We start from the raw sequence: 22,909 nt of genomic DNA, 5'->3' as shown, positions 1-22,909 counted from the left end.
CTGACCAGAAAGGTGCCCTTTAAATAAATAAATAAATAAATAAATAAATAAAATCTTAAAAAAAAAAAACTTCACCAAAGTTAAAAGGCAAATTGGAAAATGCAAGCAAAAAACTAAAAGTCATATTTACAGTATTTTAAAAAAGATTTTATTTATTTGCTAGAGAGAGAGAGAGAAAGCATGAGTGAGGAGAGTGGCAAAGAGAGAAGGAGAAGCAGGCTCTCTGCTGAGCAGGGAGCCCAGTGTGTGACTGGATCCCAAGACCCTGAGCTGAAGGCAGATGAGTAACTAACTGAGCCACCTGGGTGCCCCTGCAGTATATTTTACAGGGCTTAAAGCCATAGGAACTTAGAAAATCAGTAAGAGGGGCTCCTGGGTCGCTGTGGGTTAAAGCCTCTGCCTTTGGCTTAGGTCATGATCCCAGGGTCCTGGGATTGAGCCCTGCCTCAGGCGCTCTGCTCAGTGGGGAGCCTGCTTCCCCCTCTCTCTCGCTGCCTGCCTCTCTGCCTACTTGTGATCTCTGTCTGTCAAATAAGTGAATAAAATTAAAAAAAAAATTTTTTTTAAAACAAAGAAAAAATCAGTAAGAAAAAGACAAATGATCCAACAGAAAAGTGGACAAAGAACATAAATGAGCAACTCGTGGGAGAAATACAAATGGGCAAAAATTATTTTTTTAAGATTTCATTTATTTATTTAAAAGAGAGATAAAGAGCATGAGTAAGGGGAGGGAGAGAGAGAAGCAGACTCCCCACTGAGCAAGGAGCCTCAAACAGGGCTCAGTCCCAGGACTCTGAGACCATGACCCCAACCAAAGGCAGACACTTAACCAACTGAGCCACCCACATGCCCCCCAAAATTATTTTTAAAAGGTGTTCAACCTCATAGACAATCAAAGAAATGGAACTAAAAATAATAGTTTTCAATTATCAGATAAAAAATAATTATAAATAACAAGGTGTGCTCATTTATAACAAGACTATTAGTGGGGGTATAAATTGGTACAGTTTTTCTGGAAGGTAGTTTGGCAATATATTTAAAATGTAAAATGAGGGGGGCAATATGTTTAAAATGTAAAATAAAAAACAAGTATGCAAGCCAGGGATGCCTGCTTAGGTAAGCATCTGCCTTAGGCTCAGGTCATGATTCTGGGGTACTGGTATTGAGCCCCACCTTGTTGGCTCCCTGCTCTGCGGGCAGCCACCTTCTCTCTCTCCCTGCTTGTGCTCTCCCTCTCTCTTTGTCTCTGTGTTAAATAAGTAAATAAAATCTTTAAAAAAAAACATAAAATGGAAATTCTACTTTGATCCAGAGTTTCTCCAAAGATAAATAATTGGATGCATGCTCATGTGTGGATTTGTGTTACAACATTATTGTAAAAGCAAGAACTGGAGGTCAGCCCTCATGTTTCCAAGTGGGGATTGTTTAAATTATGGCACATTTGCGCAGTGGCTACTATGCTTCCATTACCAAAGGAAGTTATACTTACAGAAATACTCTACAACATATTAGTTGAATGAAAAAAGTTGAAGAACAGAATATATGATCCATATATATATATTTATATATTTAAAGATTTTATTTATTTATTTGACAGACAGAAATCACAAGCAGGCAGAGAGGCAGGTGGAAAGAGAGGAGGAAGCAGGCTCCCCACCGAGCAGAGAGCCTGATGTGGGACTCAATCCCAGGACCCTGAGATCATGACCTGAGCCGAAGGCAGAGGCTTAACCCACTGAGCCACCTAGGCGCCCCCCATTTATATATATATATATATATATATATATATATACATTTTTTTAAGATTTTATTTATTTATTTGACAGACAGAGATCACAGGTAGGCAGAGAGGCAAGCAGAGAGAGAGGAAGAAGCAGGATCCCTGCCAAGCAGAAAGCCCAATGCGGGGCTCAATCCCAGGACCCTGCGATCACAACCTGAGCCGAAGGCAGAGGCTTAACCCACTGAGCCATCCAGGCACCCCCCCATTTATATTTTTTAATAAATATGTTTATATGTACATTAAAACCTAGAAAGATATGTACCAAATTATTATTATTTTGCATCGCTGGAGGACAGGATTATAAGAGAACTCTCCTTTTTAAAAATACTTTTGTGAAAAAAATTACTTCTGTGGTTGTTGAATCTTTTGTAACCAAAATGATTCTTATAGCCAACACAAACCATGAAAATACTTCCATTTTGGAAAAAATAATTATATCTTCTACAAATGGCCCATATTATTCTGGAACATTCCAGAATGCTGGAGAATGGTATCGTATCCTCTTACCTCACAAGTTAAACTTTTGAACTTGTGTTTTTATTTCTTTAAGAATAGGACAGTATTTGGAATTTTTAGAGGTTTATCCTGGACCTGGAATGGCTTGCAAACTTTTTTTTTTTTTAAGATTGTATTTATTTATTTGAGAGTGTGTGTGTGTGTGTGTGTGTGCAGTGAGGAGGGACAGAGGGAAAGAGAGAGAGAGAGAGATAGAAGCAGACTCCCTGATGAGCAGGAAGCCATGCTTCTATTTTCCTGCTGCTTTTGATATGATCATTTGATTTTTCTTTAGCCTATTGATATGGTAGATTCCATTAGCTGCCTTTTGAGTGTTGAACAGCCTTGCATACTGGGGATAAATCTTATTTGGTCATGGTGTATAATTCTTTTAAGTTTTTGGATTTGATTTACTAATATTTTGGTGAGTGAGGATTTTTGCATCTATGTTCATGACCAATATTGGTCTGTCATGTTCTTTTCTTGTGACATCTTTGTTTTTGTTTTGTTTTGTATTTTAGACTTTATTTATTTAAGAGAGAGTGAGCGAGTGAGAGAGCACAAGTCAGGGTGGGTTGGGGGAGAGGCAGAGGGAGAAGCAGACTCTCCACTGAGCAGGGACCCCAATGCCAGGCTCAATCCCAGGACCCTGGGATCATGACCTGAGCAGAAGGCAGACGCTTAACCGACTGAACCACCCAGACCTACTTTTATTTTATTTTTATTTATTTATTTATTTTAAAGATTTTATTCATTTATTTGAGAGAGAGATACAGGGAAAGCTCGATAATGAGGGGGGTGGACCATAGGGACAGGGTGAAGCAGATTCCCCACTGAGCAGGGAGCCTGACATGGGCCTCTATCCTGGGACTCTAGGACCATGACCTGAGCCAAAGGCAACTGCTTACCTGACTTAGCCACCCAGGTGCCCCTGCATACTTTTATTTTGAAGCTAGAGTAGCTAGCATTTTCAGGTAAAGAAGCTTTGGGAAATTGTAAGGGAAGTAAACCAAAGTAAAAGCAACAGCACCCAAATCCCATAATATCCTTGAGGAAATCAGCTAAAAATATAAAATTAAACATGGGCCCACAGTAAAAAGTTACAGACATAAAAAATAATTATGTTGAAAAACTTAAAAACTTATATGGATTAAACGACATGATATGAAGCACGCACTGGGAACTGACTGTAATTTTCAGTTTGTGTTCTGTGACCAAGTGGCATAGAACTAAATGAAAAGATTGTTTAAATTCATTTAAGTATTAAAGAATTTTTTAAAAAAGATTTTATTTATTTGACAGATCACAAGTAGGCAGAGGGGCAGGCAGCGAGAGAGGGGAAAGCAGGCTCCCTGCTGAGCAGAGAGCCCTGAGATCCTGACCTGAGCCACCCAGGCACCCCAAGAATGTTTTTGAAATCTTAATCTTAATGCAGCTGGAGATAGGAAAAGCAGCTTTTTAGAAAAGTATGAGGAAACTTTCATTTTGACTAACACAGTAACTAGATTTTTTCCCCCCTTACCACAGGATTCCTGTTAATGGAGAAAACCCCAAACATCGGTCATGGCATACTTTAACACCAATAGCTGATGATAAACTTTTTCTATTTGGTGGACTAAGTGCAGACAATATTCCATTAAGTAAGTCAATTAAAGTTTAGCCTACAATTATTACCTCATTCTTTTTTCTTAAGTGTATTTGATACATAAGTTTCCTTCCTCCCTTCCTCCCTTTCTTCCTTTCTCTCTTTCTTTCATTTTCTGGTTTACATTTATCCCCAACTGTATGCTTTCATTAAGAATTAGAAGACCCGGGCACCTATGTGGCTCCCTGCCTTTGGCTTAGGTCATGATCTCAGGGTCCTGGGATCAGGCCCCACATCAGGCTCTCTGCTCTGCAGGGAGCCTGCTTCCTCCTCTCTCTCTCTGCCTGACTCTGACTACTTGTGATCTCTCTCTGTCAAATAAATAAAGAAAATCTTAAAAAAAAAAAAAAAAAAGAATTAGAAGACCCCTTTGCTTTAGTACCTTTGGCTCTCCACGTTCTCCTGTTTCCTAGGTATATAGAAAAGGAAAGGTGGGAAGCTAGATGAATTAAAGCCCCTTTCATCTGTAATATTCTGTGGTTCTGTGCCTTCCTGATTTTTGATCCAGATACTTACATTGTAGCCTGGAATGGGGATTAGAAGAACAGTCTTCCCCAGAAGGCTCTGGAAATATAAGGTGGGAGGCCAGTTGCTCCTCTTTTTATTCCAGAACTATAAAGGAAGGTGCTTAGCCAGAAACTTTAAACTCCTGTCATTGCTGATTCCAATGGCTGTGGTTTTGTCATGCTGGGGTTTTGTTTTTGTTTTTCCAGCAGTAAAATTGTGCATCAGGATAGACAAATGACTTAAGAATATCCACGCTCTAGTTTGATGTTAGGTGTTTTGTGTTTTCTTAACTCAGTTTTCTATGACTAGAGAGGTTTTCATAAGAAACCTGATTTATACACTTCCATATAGGATCTGGAAACAACTTTTTATTTTTCAACAGCAATTTATTGATCATCAACTATTTGTCAAGCAACAAAGGGATTCCAGAGGCTGGCTAGGGAAACAGAGGAGTTTCTAGTAGGGGTATTAAGTATTGCAAATGATTATGCTTCTCCAATTTGAAGGTTTTTAATTAAAAGAGATTTGGAGTCTAATAAAAAACTAACATCTATTTGTTTCAGTAGGGGTTGTTTAATATCATGTCTTTTGAGCTTTAATGTTTTTATTATTATTATTTATTTATTTAAAAGACTATTTATTTGAGAGAGAGCATGAGAGAGGAGAAGGTCAGAGGGAGAAGCAGACTCCCCAAGAAGCTGGGAGCCCAATGCGGGACTCGATCCTGAAGTCCAGGATCATGACCTGAACCGAAGGCAGTTGCTCAACAAACTGAGCCACCCCGGCACCCTGAGCTTTAATGTTTTTAATTCCTATTTGGTGTTTTTAGTCACGGACATGTGGGGAATTCCCTGTCCTAACTCAGTCCAGTCAGAGACCTCCTGTACAGACCCAGCTTAATTTCTGGGTATTACGTGATACCAAGAATTAATTTTGTTGACTATGATAATGGCATTGTGGCAATGAGATAACAGCATTGTCGTTCTGTAAACGATATATTTTTTAAAGTGATGTTTACTGAAGTATGTACGGGGGAAATGACAGGAGAGCTAAGATTTGCTTTAGAGTAACTGAGCCACAAGAATAACAAAAAAGAGATAAATGGAGCACGTGTGACAAAACCTGGATAGTTGTTGAATTTGGGGTATGTGAGAGTGCATTATCATGGTCATTCTACCTGTGTATATCTCTGAAAATTTTTGTGAGAAGATACATATACACACAAAAAAAGACAGTTGTATAAATATAGCATATTTATACATATATATGTACATATATAAATATAGCATATATAGCATATAGGAAAAAGTTTAAATTTTATACTAAAGACCTAATCTTACTTTCTGAACTGTCATAATTGCAGGTGACGGTTGGATTTATAATGTCATAACAAATGGTTGGAAACAACTTACACACTTACCTAAAACAAGACCCAGGTAACTCTAGAAGTTAATGACTAGTAAAATAGTTAAGAATTTCTGAAGTATTAAAATATAGCACTGATTTTATAGTGTTTGACATTAAAATTGTAAATAATCAAGAAAGATATCTTTCAAATAAGCTAGATGTTACCTAAGTAGTTATCATTTTAATTATGTCTGATTGTTAGATATGGTCTATTCTGTTTTCATCCATGTTTGCATACTTAAAAATGTTACTTTTATGTAAATGTAATCTTGCCTGATAATATGAAAAGGCTAAGAAATTGGAAGTATCATATAATGTTAATATTTTTGATAAGTAGACAAGGATGAGGTTGGCTTTAGTAATTTGTTTTTAGAAGAGGTTTTTTGCAATTTAATTAGAAGATTACTTTAATGTTGATCAAATAGATGGAAGATTATTATTTTAATTAACTGATGTAGTCATTAATATGAGTTTTTTTAAAAAAAGACATGTAAATTATTTGTCGTATATTATGGAGTAAAAGTTGTAGAAACAATATATGATCATACTACAATTGATCCTTGACAACACAAGTTTGAATTGCATGGATCCACTTACTACATACATTTTTTTTTAAATAAACACAGTACTATACATGTATTTTCCATATGAGTTTCTTTTTTTTTTTTTTTTAAAGATTTTATTTGTTTATTTGACAGACAGAGATCACAGTAGACAGAGAGGCAGGCAGAGAGAGAGAGGGAAGCAGGCTGAGCAGAAAGCCTGATGCGGGACTCGATCCCAGGACCCTGAGATCATGACCCGAGCCGAAGGCAGCGGCTTAACCCACTGAGCCACCCAGGCGCCCCTTCCATATGAGTTTCTTAATAACATTCTCTTTTTTAAAATGTGAGTAATTGACACACAATGTTACATTAGTCTCAGGGGTATAACATGGTGATTCAACAGCTCTATACATTAACCTATGCTCACCACAGTTGTAGGTGCTGTCACTATGCAATGCTACTACAGTGTTACTGATGTATTCCCATGCTGTACCTTTTATTCCTACGATTTACTCATCCATAACCAGAAGCCTATATCTCCCAATCCCCTTTACCTGTTTTGCCCATCCTCCCCACTCCCTTTTCCTCTCTCAGTCATCACTTTGTTCTCTGTATTTGTAGGTCTGATTTTGCTTTTTATTTATTTACTCATTTTTTATAATTTTTTTCTCTAGCTTCCTTTATTGTAAGAATACAGTACATAATACATATTACATACAAAATATGTATTAATTGGATTTGTGCTATTGGTAAGGCTTCTGGGCAACAGTTAACTATTAGTACTTAAGTTTTGAGGAGCCAAAAATTGTATGTCAATCTTCAGTTCTGGGGGGTATCACTGCCCCAACCCCTGTGTTGTTCAAGGGTCAACTGTACAAAGAAAACCATATTAGAATTGTAATACTTTTTTTTCTAATTTGAGAGAATAGTATAATAAAAATAAATTCTTAGGAAATTCAGAGTCAACACATTATAATCATTACAGTTAGTAATAGATTTTACTCTTTTGCATGCAATGTATTTCAGAAATTTTTTTGCTATAGATTATGTATACAAGTGTCAAGTTAACTGAGTCATGTGCATTTCAGAAGTTTAATAAATGACAAGTAACTTACTTGAGATAAAGGCATAAAGGAATTTGTATATCTTTCAGTGTCTATATTTATATTAATATGCATAAAACAGAGTTTACCATAATTACATACATGATTCTTATATTTTCATGTGTAAAAATGCATTGAAATGTATTATTTTAGCAATTTCGATCTTTTGAAATGCATTTTTTAACTTAAAGAGTTATATATTAAAATATGGGAACCCAGTGTTCTAGTCCTTGCTCAGCTACTACTTAGCTTTTTGGCTTTGAGAAAGTCACTTAACGAAACTGAGCATTAATTTCTTCATGCTGCGAAATGAGGGAGTTGGACTAGAAAAGCTCTTAGTTCTCTTTCAGTTGTTTGAATGTATGACTGCAGTAATTTTGGACCAAAATGTTAGTAAGAATATGTTTAATTTTTAAATTGCTCCTATTTTATAACTCAATCCTTAATAAGTATTTAGAGCAACACAACTATTATTAATAATGATATTAGTTAGAACTGAGCTATGTTAAGAAATTTCTTTGAATTCAGCTGATGTGTCATGTAAATAATATGCTTTATTAGAATGTTTAGGTGATAAGTTTAGAGCAGCTGTGAGAGGACATAAACTATCAGTCTATAGACAAACATCAGGTTGCAAGCTAGATGTCACCAAAATCAAGGCAGGAAAGGCTTTCCAGTGTTCTTCGATGATGAAGTCCAGGCCAGAGTTTCCCTAAGGCAGATAAGAAAGAGGCAGATCTATCTTCAGGTATGAGGTGAGGAGGAGAACAGGTGGGATACAGTTTAGTGTAAGGAGAACATATATATATATATGTATGTGTACTAATTTTTTATGAGTGAGAATTTACTTAACATCTAAATACATTTTGTGCTGTTTCAAGTTATAATTTGAAATGTAAATGGCCCAATTCTCCTCTTGTAATCCTACAGCAGGGTTTCTCAACCTCGGCACAATTGACATTTTGGACCAAATTATTCTTTGTTACTAGGGGTGTCCTATGCCCTGGAGGGTGTTTAGTGGCATTTTTTGCCTTCACCCACTAGAGCCTAGTAGTACTGTGCCCCCCTCACACACACATCTGGAGTTGTGACAATCAAACTATTTCAGATATTGGCAAATGTCCTTTGGGGGCAAAATCAGCCCTGGTCGAAAACCATCATTTTGTAGCATTGCACTCTCTTCTCCAGATCGCATCTTAGAGCAAGGCGTGGTTGAAAGGCCATCTTTCTAGCCATATCTAACTGCCTGGATAAATAGCTGTCAGCAAGGACCTTTTTTAATAACATGTCTATAGAAGAAGTCTAACATAGCATCGACTTATGGAGCCTCCAGTACTTCCTGATGGATCCCATGATTGTTGCCGAGGTTACACACGGCCTTCCTCTCCCAGAAATTAAATGTTCCTTGTAGTCCATTTCCTTTATCCAATTCCTCGTCCCCAAGCTCACACCATAATCTGGGTGTCAGTGAAGACTTACATCAATTTATGTTCTAACATATAAGTTGGAGAATTGGGCAGAGCATTTCCGAAACAAAATCCCTTATGACTCAGTTCTATCCTGGGTGCCGAGTGCAACTGTCATTGAATGTGTGAGTGATCGTTTGAGGAAAGTACTTGATGTAGCCAATTGTGCATAATCCTACTGTTTGCACTCGTGGGAGTTAAGTGAAAAGGATGAATGTCCTAAAAATAAGTGATGTGGTAATAAAATAAGTGATAATGTGTAACTGGGGTGTCTGTTGCTTCAATAATTTCGTCTATTAAGGGAAGTCATCAAAATTCAGAGTCAAAGCAATGACTTTGTAAAATTCTCAATTTATCTTCTAAAATTGAGAACTTTACATGTACTTTTTTGTCCTGAGATTTAGAGCTCCCCAAAGTACTGAATTTTATCAAACATATGTTTATGCTTTTTAAATTATATGAAATTGGAGATGACTATGAACTATCAGACCATTTCTGAAAGAACATTAGATGCTCTACTCCTACGAAATAACTTATTTAATAATTGAATACATTATAGTGTTTTTTTTTTGCATTTCCTTTTGTTAATTAGAGTTTTTGACCCCCCACTGGATGCAGAATACCATATTTAGGCATTTTTAAGGAGAAGCATATAATTAGATTTCCCAAGTTGCAGTGGTGTGCTGGTAAAGGCTTATATGACTGCTTTCCAGGAAAAACAAAACAAAAAGCCCTAATTTGTAGTATTTGCTGGTGCCCACCATGGCCAATTTCAGGCTCCCACTGAGATGGCACTGAACGTGGATTTGGACAGAGACTTGGTTTCACCGAGCCGGTAAGCTCCTTCCAGCACACCACTGGCAAGTTTTGATCTAAGGACCTCACGTGTGACCTTTAGAAGATCCACACATCAGATAATTAAAGTAGTATATAGAGCAGTTTCTGTCGTAAGTCAGAAGATTATAAAATAAGCATGGAAATCTTCAAAGGTGCTAACCAGGGAGGGTAACCGAGCCGGTTTGTTTGGGTATTTGGATGATTCCTGGAGATTTTGAACCTGTGCTTAAGGCCCTGAAAGAATGACTTATCATCTTAAGCATAAGAAATGGGGTGAGCAAAAGCCTACAGACAGATCAGCTTTTCTCTTAGGGGATGCAAATAATGAACTTGGGAGGAAGAGAGGGTTCATTGCAGGGGGAGGGGCCAAGAATTAAGAATTATGAGAAAAAGAAATAATTGTTGATCATATATATGAGGCTGAGAAAAATGGCACAGTTGCTTCCTGATCAGGACATGTCCGTGGTTAAAAACATTTCAGAAATATTATTTAACAGCCAAGTGTAGCTGAGAGAGACTAGAGACAGAAAAATAAGGAACAATTCTGGTATTCTGTGCCCAGAGTGATAAGTAGTGTGACACTGTTAGCGTGAAGGGATGGCCAACTTGGGTTTGTTAGGGGATGGGGAACAGAGAACAGGAAAGAAAAGCCAAAAATGATGAAAACAGGAACGTGGCAGATAATAATAAGAAAATTAGGGAAAAGTTCCATTTTTCAGCAATAGGATGATCAGTTCCTTTTTAATTAATTTTATTTCACTGATAATAACTATAAGATAAAGAGGCTAGAAAAAAGTTGGGGGATATAATAGAAAAGAATTATTAGGGGTCATCTCCTTAATTGATGTGATTTAATGAGAATTTAATGCTTTAGTGATTCTAGAGGAATCTTCAAAATCTCTTTTAGGATATGCCAAAAGTTCAAATTCAATCATGCCCATTTTGAAATAGATTAAATGTGAAGTTGTGCAGTTTAAAATTGATTTATATGTCATATATAGTTTCCTTCTTCATAGTATTTTACTCTGCTTATAATTTTCAATTATAGGTTATGGCATACAGCCTGTTTGGGGAAAGAAAATGAAATAATGGTATTTGGTGGGAGCAAAGATGATTTACTTTCCTTGGATACAGTAAGAAAATTTCACATCTAACTATTTCCTCTGAGTGGTTTTGTTTTTCTAACTAAATGGCTATTCAGCAGAATTGTTGATATTCCCACATTGCCAAATATAGGAGAATATGAAATGTTACTTGATAGTGTGATTAATCTTCATAATGAGTAGCTTTTGTGAAGTATTTCAGGATATTTTGAGTTAACAAATCAAACTCATTAGTTTGACTAATGACAAACCTCATTAGCCAAGTTATTAAGAGCTTTTAAAAGGTGACCTTCTTTTCCTGAGTCTCACGATAGTATGGGTGTTTGCAATTTTATTAGATTAAAATGTTTCCAAGTTATAATTGATATTTCATAAGAATATATATAATGTATATGTAAACTACTAAGTATAGTAGTAAGTCCCCATGAAATTGGTACCTCACCTAATAACTGGAAAATCAATGCTAACTTCTCCCATCAAGAAGAAAGTAACTTGAAATTTTTAAGTGTACTTTCTTTTTACTTTATGTGTCTTTTGCCACAGCTTTACCCACCTTATATTTAAGAGTAAAGCATTGCAGTTTTAAAATTTGATAAAACTAAGGTCAAATAAATAAATGAAAAGCATTTGGAGAGTATTGTTCTTTCACTCCTTGCACCTTGGGAATTTCAGAGCAAGGTAGCCACGCTCCTATTGTGTTGTGATGGGACAGTAGCTCAGGACTGGTTGCTCTGGTTTGTGTAGGACATCTGGGAACAGCGGGACTCAGAACTGGCAGGGACAGGAGGCACCAGCCAGAATCCAGCCATTTTGGTGCCAGCACTCTCCCTGACATCTTTCTAGACATAGTTATCTCCAGAGTTGTGCCTGCCAAGTGGCGAACCCTGAAATGAGCTGGCTTCTCTCCAGGGGATTTGGTTTACTTTACAGTTTTGAAGCCTCCAATTTAAACGTTTCATACATTGAAAGTCTGAGAACTTTCTTTGGGTGAGAATTCAGTGTTTCAACAAAAGATTAAAACCACGACTTTTAAATATTGAAAAGCGAATTTTGTGGTTTGTCTTCTTTTTCTTGGCACTAGAAATTGGTAGGATACAGTTTATCATTAAAACAGGAATCCTGATTAAAATCATGATCATAAATTATGAATTTCTAAAGGCTTATTTGAAAGGATTAGGGACATTTTTCTGTTGATTCTTCCACATTAAGTTTTAGATGAGAGAATCATTATTCAAAAAATCTTCTGGGATCTGAGATTTCCAAATGAAGAATTCCCAGGGACTCCTGGGACCATTTGGAAAATAGAGACAAGATAAAGAGATTTTAAAGTAAGAGTCATTTGGAAGAGAAAAGTTATCCTTAAAAACAAAAAAGCTTGAAAATCACTACTTTTCTCATTTTGAGCTCATTGTTCTAAGAGAAAAACATGTATCTGAATTTTAAATTTGCAGTTGTATATGTTGTGGTTAGGTAAAAACTTGGTCACTGAGAAATGGTAGCGGCCTACCAAAGTTTGTTTGGCTAGCAAGTGTGTGTATATGTATGGTTTGTGTGTGTGTGTATGAATAACTAGGGGGAGAGATTTATTTGTGCTTATAATTTCTTTTACAGTTACAAAATAAAAATATTAAATTATTAATGCATTTTTATTCTTTTAAACACCTTGATAATTCTTTTTTTATGTTGATTAGGGCCACTGTAATGATTTATTGATCTTTCAAACACAGCCTTATTCACTATTCAGGTAAGTAAATTCATTATATATATATATGCTATATACAAATATACATATATATAAAGGAAGATGAAAGAAATTATATCTTATTAGTATATGCTATATATATAAAATAAATATTAATATATTATATTAAGGTATAATAGCATATAATTATATGCTATTATGATACGATAAGTAGGGGGTGCCTGGGTGGCTCAGTGGGTTAAAGCCTCTGCCTTCGGCTCAGGTCATGATCTCAGGTTGCTGGGATTGAGCCCTACTTCGGGCTCTCTGCTCAGTGGGGAGCCTGCTTCCCCTTCTCTCTCTGCCTGCCTCTATCTACTTGTAATTTCTGTCTGTCAAATAAATAAATATTTTTTTAAAAAAGATATGATATGTATATGCTATTAAGATATGATAATTTCTTTCATCTTCCTTTTTGAGAAGTGTGATAACTTTTCAAGTAGTTTATGATTTGAATTTAGGAAAATGTTTATATCTTCCTAAAAGTATAATCAAACTTACAATAGTGAACCATACACCAATGTGATTTTTAAAAATTAAAATATATAGTACAAGCATATTTTTTATATGGGAATATTAAACTTACTATATTTCCTTGATTCTAAGCCTGAAATATTTCATATTTTAACTTTTCTGAAATCAGAGTGTGTCCAATAATAGACACACATATATATGCAATTAATTTAGTAGAATTTCTCTCTCTCTCTTTTTTTTTTTAACACCAAAGCTGTTATTAAATTGGTGGTGTGACTTACGATGTCTTCGCTCATACATTCTTGCTTTAAATTCTCGAGGTTTAGTTGGAAGATAGTGAAAAAAAAAATCCCATTTCTTGGGGTGCCTGAGTGGCTCAGTGGGTTAAACCCTCTGCCTTCAGCTCACATCATGATCCCAGGGTCCTGGGATCCTGCCCTTCGTTGAGCTCTCTGCTTAGTGGGGAGCCTGCTTCCCCCTCTCTCTCTGCCAGCTTCTCTGCCTACCTGTGATCTCTCTCTCTCTCTCTGTCAAATAAATAAATAAAATCTTTAAAAAAAAAATCCCATTTCTTCTTGTGAGGGTCAGGAGGAAGGATTTGAGTGAAGTAGAAGTTGCTCAGTGACCAAGTTTGTTCCGTTTTTGTTTTGCTTTTTAAAGATTTTATTTATTTGAGAGAGAGAGAGAGAGAGAGACCAACCCCTCCTTCTATTTCTGCAATGGTTCCTTCTGTGACTGCATGTTATATAATCTCATAGGGAACTTCAAAAAGTATTAATGCCTGTGTTCCCCGCCCATGTGTTATGATTTAATTTGTCTGGGGCATGGCCTGAACTTAGGAATTTTTGGAAGACCCCAACATAGTTCTTTTTTTTTTTTTAAAGATTTTATTTATTCATTTGACAGACAGATCTCAAGTAGGCAGAGAGGCAGAGAGGCAAGAGAGAGAGGAGGAGAAGCAGGCTCCCCACCGAGCAGAGAGCCCGATGCGGGGCTCGATCCCAAGACCCTGAGATCATGGCCTGAGCCAAAGGCAGAGGCTTAACCTACTGAGCCACCTAGGTGCCCCATAGTTCTAAAGTGCAGATGTCATGATTATACTGTCTTGTATTGTTACTTAACTTTTGCTGTGAACATAACTACTTTCACTAAGTAGATTGTAAGTTCTTTCTACGCAAGGACCAAACAATATAGTATTCAAGTGCCTGCCATGGGAAGGCACTATACTATGAAGTGAAAAGTCATGCTCTTTTCCTTAAATTGCTAGTAATATAGAAGGCAGGTGTTCAACAACTGTAAAAGAAAAATAAAATTGTTTTAAGAGAAGCATATACGAAGTTAATAGGACTACTGACAAAGAAGACCTTCTACCCATGTGGTTAAGATGGTGAGGGCTAGGGGAATCTTGGCAGAAGAGGAAAAGTTTGAGACAGTTTGCTACAAACAAGCAGTGCAAGGGTGTTAGTACAAGATACACAAATATATATGTTCTGGAAACTGAATTCTTGAGCGTTCCTAGACATATGCATGAGGTAGGGAGTTGGACAAGAAATCAGAAACCTTATATCATCTAGAGCCTTTGTGTTTCATGCAGATGAGTTTACATTATCTTGTGGGAGATCAAGAACCACTGAAAAATTTGGAGCAGATGAATGAGATGATCATATTACAAATAAGAAAGCTCCTTTGAGGGATGCCTGGGTGGCTCAGTTGGTTAAGCAGCTGCCTTCAGCTCAGGTCATGATCCCAGGGTCCTGGGATTGGGTCCCACATCAGGCTCCTTGCTCGGCAGAGAGCCTGCTTCTCCCTCTGCCTCTGCCTGCCTCTCTGTCTGCCTGTGCTCGCTCGCTCTCTCTCCCTCTGTCTCTGACAAATAAATAAAATCTTTAAAAAAAAAAAAAAGAAAGCTCCTTTGAGAACAATGTGGATAAGAGATTAGAGGGTTATATGACTGTGTAAGGAAAGTTAATAGAGTCTTACAGGGTCAAACACAAAGTGTGGGACTGATCTTGAAAGTGGCCATGGGGCTGGAGAAGGGATGGAGGTAGAATGGGCTTGGTAGGAAAAGAAGAGGGAAAAATTAGTAATAGGGAGTCTATGAAGATGCGTTTGAGTATGAAGGTGGGATGGCTTAGAAAGATGAATTTGGTTTGGGACCTTTTGAGCTTGAAGTACTTATGGCATCTTTAATGGAGCTATTCATTAACTAGATAAGTATATGGAGAGATATCTGTGATAGACATAAAGAATCATTGGAGGACAGGGACCCTCGGGTGGCTCAGTTGGTTAAGCATCCAACTCGTGATCTCAGCTCAGGTCCTCATGTCAGAGTTATGAGTTCAAGCTCCATGTTGGTGCAGGGAGCCTACTTTAAAAAAAGAATCATGGGGTGCCTGGGTGGCTCAATCAGTTAAGCACCTGCCTTTGGCTCAGGTCATGATCCCAGCGTCCTGGGATCAAGTCCCACATCTGGTTCTCTGCTCAGTGGGGAGCCTGTTTCTCCCTCTGCCTGCCACTCTGCCTACTAGTGCGTACTCTCTCTGTCAAATAAGTAAAATAAAATCTTAAAAAAAAAAAAAAAAAGAATCACTGAATTATAAATGGGCGTGTGCTAGTTCTGCCCAAGAAGAATTTTAAGAGTAAGGATGAAGCCAACAGGGTGCCTGGGTGGCTCAGTGGGTTAAAGCCTCTGCCTTCGGCTCAGATCATGATCTCAGGGTCCTGGGATCGAGTCCCGCATCGGGCTCTCTGCTCTGCAGGGATCCTGCTTCCTCCTCCTCTCTCTCTCTCTGCCTGCCTCTCTGCCTACTTGTGATCTCTGTCTGTCAAATAAATAAATAAGATCTTAAAAAAAAAAAAAAAGAAGGATGAAGCCAACAACTGAGTGCTAAGAACTCAACATCTGAGGAGTTAGAGGAAAAGAGGCACAAGAGAATAACCAGGGAAGTGAAAGGTGAACCAGGAGATACTGCCAGGAGATACTGGAAATGAGAAATGAAAAATGGAGGGAGGAAAGAACTGAAGACAGAGAGACTACTAACTGTAAAGAGGTCACAGAATATCTGGATCTAAAAGTGCTGTGGTGTTTGGCCATGATCACAAGGATCATTTCTCCCAAGCAGCACCAAGGCTACAGGAAGAGTGAGGAATACGTTGACCCTTGAACAGCACCTCTGAGGTGCACAGGTTCACTTGTACACAGGCTTTCCCCCATAAATCCACACAACACTGTAAATGTGTTTTCTTTTCCCTAGGATTTTCTCTTTTTTAAGATTTTATTTATTTGAGGGTTGCCTGGGTGGCTCAGTTGGTTAAGCAGCTGCCTTCAGCTCGGGTCATGATCCCAGAGTCCTGGGATCGAGTCCCACATCCGGCTTCTTGCTCGGCAGGGAGCCTGCTGCGCCCTCTGCCTCTGCCTGCCATTCTGTCTGCCTGTGCTCGCTCTCCTTCTCTCTCTCTGACTAATAAATACATAAAATCTTAAAAAAAAAAAAGATTTTATTTATTTGAGACAGAATGAGCAGTGGAAAGGGTCAGAGGGAGAGCGGGAGAAGCAGATTTTCCACTGAGCAGGGAGTGGATGCGGAACTTGATCTCCATAACCTGAGTGGAAGGCAGATGTTTAATCCACTGAGCTACCCAGGCGCCCTTCCCTTTTTTTTTTTTTTTTTTTTTTTTTTTTAAGATTTTACTTACTTATCAGAGAGAGAGACACACACACACACAGCGAGAGAGAGAACACAAGCAGGGGGAGGGAGAGAGGGAGAAGCAGGCTGAGCAAGGAGCCTGATGTGGGGCTCGACCCCAGGAACCCTTGGATCATGACCTGAGCTAAAGATAGACGCTTAAGGACTGAGTCGCCCAGGCGCCCCTTCCTAGGATTTTCTTAGTAACATTTCTTTTTTCCCCATTTCCTTTATTGTAAGAATACAGTATATAACATATACAAAATGTATATTAACTGAGTATGTTATCCATAAAGTTTCCAGTCAACAGTAGGCTATTAGTAATTAAGTTTGGGGGGAGTCAAAAGTTATGTGTGGATTTTCTGCTGCATGGGACCTGGGTGCCCCTAACCCTGTCGCTGTTGAAAGGTGACTGTATTTGTTTATATGCTGGGAAGCAGCAGCCAGTTGTTGGAAGCGCAAGAAAATGAAGGAAAAATTGTCAGAGCAGGGTCTTGAGAAGATGGATTTTAGTCAGCAGCTAACTGAATCAGTTGTTGAGGAAAGAATGCTTTAAAATGAGGGAAGTAGGAATATAAAGGCAGAGGAATTTGTTGGCCGAGGCGTGGGGGACAGGGCGCTGAGAAAGTTGTAGTTGGTAGTGAGGTCGTCGGGGAAGGAGGACAGGTGACATACGAAGGTAAGAGGTGCGGGGAAGACTGGAGATCCCTTCCGCGGTGGCTTGGAGAAGGTGTGGTCGAGGACCCCGTCGCACAGCCGAGCACGCGCGGCCCCGCCGAGGCTGAAGAGAACGGGCCGGGAGGGCAGGTCAGCCCACACAGGCTCCGCTGCAGCCGCACTAGGCTGCGGGGTGGGCCGCGCGGGAAGGACGGGGCGCCGAGTCCGCCCCAGTGGGAGCTGAGTGGCACCGAGGCCCGCGGGGGCAGACGCACTGGGCGGGCAGCAAAAGCAGGTAAAGCCGGGGGCGCCTGGGTGGTTAAGCCTCTGCCTTCGGCTCAGGTGGCGATCTCGGGGTCTGGCGATCGAGCCTCGCCTCGGGCTCTCTGCGCAGCGGGGAGCCTGCTCCCTCCGGTCTCTCTTCAGGAGAGGGTGGACGTGGAAGATCTCGGAGGCGGCTCTGTCCTGAGTGAGGTTCGGAAGACCAAACGGGTTTTCCACACGAAGTCCCTGGGGGAGAAGCAATCGGTTAACAGAGGCGAGCCCGGCCGGCGGAGGGACGCGGCCCCGGGGCCGCCGAGGAGCGCGAGCAGCGGCCGCAGCCCCTGGACGGCGCTCGCCGAGGCGCGGGCGGGCTGCGCTCCTCTCCGGAAGGCTGCGCGGAGCCGCGGCCGAGAGAGCAGTTAGAGCGAGGAAGCCGGCGCGGGCAGGGTGTTGGCCGTGTGGCCGCTGCTCCAGAAAGCACGGAGCTCGGAAGGGCGGGGAGCGGTGGTGGGGAAGAGGGCCCGGCGGAGAGACGCGGGTAACCGGGAGCGCAGGCCGCCGGCGCCGGTGTCGGCGGCTGGGACCGAGGCGGCCCCCCGCGGGCTTCTCCGGGGCACCCTCCGCCCCAGCACTGCATCTCCCTGAGGCCAGCACCGGAGCTAGACCGCAAAAGGGGCGCCTGGCTCGCTCAGGTCGGTGGAGCCCCGACTCTTGACCTTGGCGTTGTGAGTTGGAGCCCCACCTCGGGTGTGGAGGTGACTTTTAAAAAGTCTTTGTTTTAAAAGCCTTGAATCTAAAACTAAACCAGCGGGAATTGAGTGGCTTAGTGTGAGGCATATCCACCACAACCTGCCGCCGGCAGCGCAGCCAGAGCCCTCTTTTTATTTTTAAAAATTTCAGTCAGAAGACATTAGCACTTACGGTGTTGAGACAGTGGGGGAAAGAAAGACGGCTAGGATGGGTGCGCCGCGGTTCCTCCTCTCAGAGAACTGACCTGATCGGATGGATCTGGGGGGTCCTGCGCATCGTACACGCACGCCGTTACATACATAGTTTTAAAATACCTGTTAATTATTCTGATAAAAAATAAAATGTGTCTACCAAGAAAACTCATACAATATGAAAAAATATATGGTTAAAAAAAAAAAAAAGCTGTTAGCTACAATGATCATTGTTAGCAGTTTGATGTTTCTCCTTCCACACTTTAAAATGAAAAATGTTGTTGATTTAACCATGCTAAGAAGTCCCTCAAACCTTAGCGAAAGCAGTATACACAGGGTGTGTGTGTACGCACTCACTTGGGTATAAAGGGTCAGATTATGCCTCCTGTTTATAGTCTGCTTTTGAAACTCAGATTGTGGGCATATTTTATGTAGATATATAATCATTCAGTGAGTTACAGATTTACATTTATGTTTGTAATGGCTATACAGTATTCTATTTCGTGGAAGTTATAATTTACTTACTAGTCTATTTATATGTATTCAGGATATCTAAAATTTGGAGCTATTATAAAAAATTATGTGTATAATATTCTTGTATATGCTTTTGGAAAACTTGCATATCTTCTCAGGAGGAAATTCCTACAAAGGATGTTGGTGGATCAAGGCAAATGCACATTTTACACTGTGATGCCCTTAGACAAACTGCAGATTCCTTACCATGATGTTCCCAGCCTCCATGGATCTCTGTACCTCATTTCTTCGCATGTCCCCTGACCCCTCATACTCTGCCAGAGCTATATTTGAACCTCTCAGTTGCAGTTTCTGTAATAAATCTTATTTCTCATTTCTAGGGCTTTGCAGGTGTGGTTCCTCTATCATGGAATACTTTTATTTGTTGAGACCCTCAGGGTCTCAGCTTGGACGTTCCATCTGGAAGGTTTTCCTTGCTGCAATTGTCCTGGTTATTCTTTCTCTCTGAGTCCCCTAGAATCCTGTACCTGGCATGGAAATTTCATGTTATCCTAGTCACAACATTGTTTATCTTCACTAAATTGTAATCTCCTTGGAAGGTGAAATAGTCGGGGGGCCCTGGGTGGCTCAGTCAGTTAAGCATCTGCCTTTGGCTCAGGTCATGATCCCAGGGTTCTGGGATGGAGCCCCAGCATCAGGCTCCCTGCTCAGGGAATCTGCTTCTCCCTCTCTGTCTGCTCCTTCCCTTCTCCCTTTATGCTTTCTCTCTGTGTTTCAAATAAATAAAATCTTGAAAAAAAAAAAGTTGAAATGGGGGTTTCCTCAAAATTGGGCTTCCTCTTCCTAAGTTGTGTACACAAATTAATACTTGTTGTGTCAGTGAATGAACAGTAATGACGGAGTCCATCTGACTCTCCACTCCACCTCCCCATGGTCGTGGTAGGGGTGCAGGAGTTCTTGTGTTACCAGAGTGGTTAAGTTAAGTTTAAGTCAAGTGTAGGATTTGTGTCATTTGCTTTTCATTCTCCTTAGAGTTGTCACAGGGTAGAGAAAAAAGGCTTCATGAAAGTAAGGAAGAAGATTGAAATATCTAGAGTGTAAGTCCTTATAAAATTACAACTGGGGTTACCTACAGCAGAATCAAGTGAATCTATCTTTACAAGGTTTTAAAAAGATTTACTTACCTTTTTGATTAAAAGTTTATCCATTGGGGCACCTGGGTGGCTCAGTGGGTTAAAGCCTCTGCCTTAGGCTCAGGTCATGATCCCAGGGTCCTCGGATGGAGCCCCACATCGGGGCTCTCTGCTCAGCAGGGGGCCTGCTTCCTCCTCTCTCTCTGCCTGCCTCTCTGCCTACTTGTGATCTGTCTGTCAAATAAATAAATAAAATCTTTTAAAAAAAAGTTTATCCATTGAAATAGATGCTTTCTTGATAGTTCACAAGCAAGTTTCTCTTGGTTTTAAAATATGAAATCCTCTTTAACATAGCTGAAGATAAAAAGGGAACTGTATTTGGAAGAACACACTGTCTAGGAGAATCAAAGGCAACAAGTGAACGAGGTACCCAGAAAGGGTGGACCTTAGGTGGTCTCTCTTGGGCTCTTTCTATATTGCTGTTCCCTTCATTCCTCTCCTCAGACCTGTTCTCCCTGGGTCAGTGTAAGTGGAGTGTGCCAGTGCAGTGAGTTACAGAATGGGGAAGGAGGAGGACCGGGTCCTGCGGCATAAAAATGGTTATTAGATAATTCATCTTGGGGTGATAGAAGAAAAAGATTAGTTCTCAGAGAAGATTAAATGATTATTGGACTGGAAGGATAAATGTTAAAACATCTGCTATAGACTACACTGCTTTGATATTAAGTCTGAGTCTTTTCTGCTTAAATAACATTACGCACGGTCCATGGTAAATTATAATTTCTGTTTCTATTGGATTTTGGCCAGATATGGCCTCTATGCTATAAAAATACGTAATTACTGTGGTGTTCTGGGAAGAACGTGTATCTTCTCATGTTCCAAACAATACAGAGGAAATACATTATCATGTAAAAATTTTATAATCATTTTTATGAAGAATACTTACCTATAAATATTTTATAACTTCAGGTTCAAAAACTAACAATTCTGTTATGTTTTGTTTACAGGTCATGCCTTGACTGCATTGGCAAAAATGCTTTAATTTTAGAAAGTCAGATATCTTTATTACCTCCTAAACTTCTGCAACAAGTAGTCAAAAAAATAACATTTTGGACTGCAGCAAATCACTGAGAAGAACAAAGAGCCCAAAAAGAAGAAACAGAAAATAAGTATCAGTGGATCACTAGCAATTAAATTGTTATATACTCTATATATTTAACATGTGTAAACATTTTAATCAGACTGTATATTTACCCCCCAAATTGGAGGCTTTATTTAGAAGATAAAATCTGAAGCAAAAATGCTATGTTAAAGTGATTATATGTCATGGAATATATGGGAATAAGATGTGAATGGAAAATTAATTTATATTTATATTTGTAAACTAATTTCCTAATAAGCTGTAGGAAGAAATATACTTTCTGAAAGTAAGTACAGTTGTAAGAGATTTTTAACTCACGGTGTACTCTTTACTGGAAAGTTTATATGAATTTGACAAGAATGAGATAATAACCCAAGGACTGTAGAAATCCCCCAACATAATAAAAGATAGATAGATAGATAAAAACACTATACATCAACTTTCAGAAAGAATGGATTTTCTCAAGCCACTTTAAAATTATCTACAGCTTCTCATTAAATAGCCCCGTTATTTAAAAACATCTCCCTGAATAACTGATCCATCTGGGCAAAATGATAAAATGGGCAAACACTAGTATGTGTTCAGTACTGGCCTCCTGCCCTTCAGTGCTTACCTAGCAAAGTCTCTCGTTAAACATCACCATAACTTTTCCTACCTTTACTTGAGGAGCAGAATAAATGTCTTCAACTATCTCTCCATTACCCGTAAGTCATTAATTTGTCCAAATTGGTAGATATATGTTTTAAAATATCTAAAGTGGAGGTATATTTATCATACAGACTTTGAAATATTGAGAAGCAGTAGATATATTAACTTTCCAGACACATTAAAATACATTGTTGCCTTGGAAGAATTCTCCTAAAGTAGTTTCTGTAAGTAATGAAATGAGATGGTCACCTAATAATTTGCCTGCATAGAAACCCTACTATTCGGCCCATACCATCCTACAGAGCTGGTCCTCAAAGACCCACCGTATTGGAAATATGTTCTCTTTCTATTAACTGTCAGTATTAACTGCTTCTACGGAAATGGCCCACTGTCTTTGTCTTTATATTCCTTCAACCAGTACTTTTGCCATAATTAAGAAATTACTCATATTATCAGTTATACCCTTCCATTGAATTACTAATAACAATGAATTATTAAAAAGCTTAGTACATGAAATTATTCTCCATAACAGCACCATTCAAATTATCCCTAAAATTTAAAACATTAGAGAGAATATATTTCTATATTGAAATAATATGTAATTTATAATAATTATAGTAGCTAATTAAATTTTACAGATATATTTTATATATATATATATATATATATATATACACACCATATTTTGGATGTGTAAAGCTTTTATTTATGTATTGAAATACTTTGTGCTTACATTTTATTTATTATATGAACTATATAGATATACTATTTTCCTAGTTTCATTAGTGTGAACCAGTCACTAGAGTTGATGGTGCAAACAATATTTCAGTGTAAGTTTTCTTTTTTTAATTTTCTTTAC

At 39.0% G+C, this 22,909-nt stretch overlaps 1 protein-coding gene across 1 annotated transcript in view; it reads left to right on the top strand.

The window, feature by feature from the left end:
* KLHDC1 (kelch domain containing 1) overlaps window positions 1–21,692 on the top strand; it is a 51,667-nt gene extending 29,975 nt beyond the window's left edge. The window contains exons 9-13 of the mRNA XM_082735209.1: window positions 3,806–3,918; window positions 5,794–5,866; window positions 10,837–10,921; window positions 12,583–12,635; window positions 21,269–21,692. Coding sequence (XP_082591335.1) covers window positions 3,806–3,918; window positions 5,794–5,866; window positions 10,837–10,921; window positions 12,583–12,635; window positions 21,269–21,392 — 448 coding nt within the window. The 3' untranslated portion in view covers window positions 21,393–21,692. The remainder of the gene's footprint in view (window positions 1–3,805; window positions 3,919–5,793; window positions 5,867–10,836; window positions 10,922–12,582; window positions 12,636–21,268) is intronic.
* The last annotated feature ends 1,217 nt before the right edge of the window (window positions 21,693–22,909 follow it).

Source organism: Mustela nivalis (assembly GCF_964662115.1).
Source record: "Mustela nivalis genome assembly, chromosome: 6".
Classification (NCBI taxonomy): Eukaryota; Metazoa; Chordata; class Mammalia; order Carnivora; family Mustelidae; genus Mustela; species Mustela nivalis.
The sequence above is the reverse complement of the archived record's forward strand: the minus strand, read 5'-3'. Positions and strand labels throughout refer to the sequence as shown.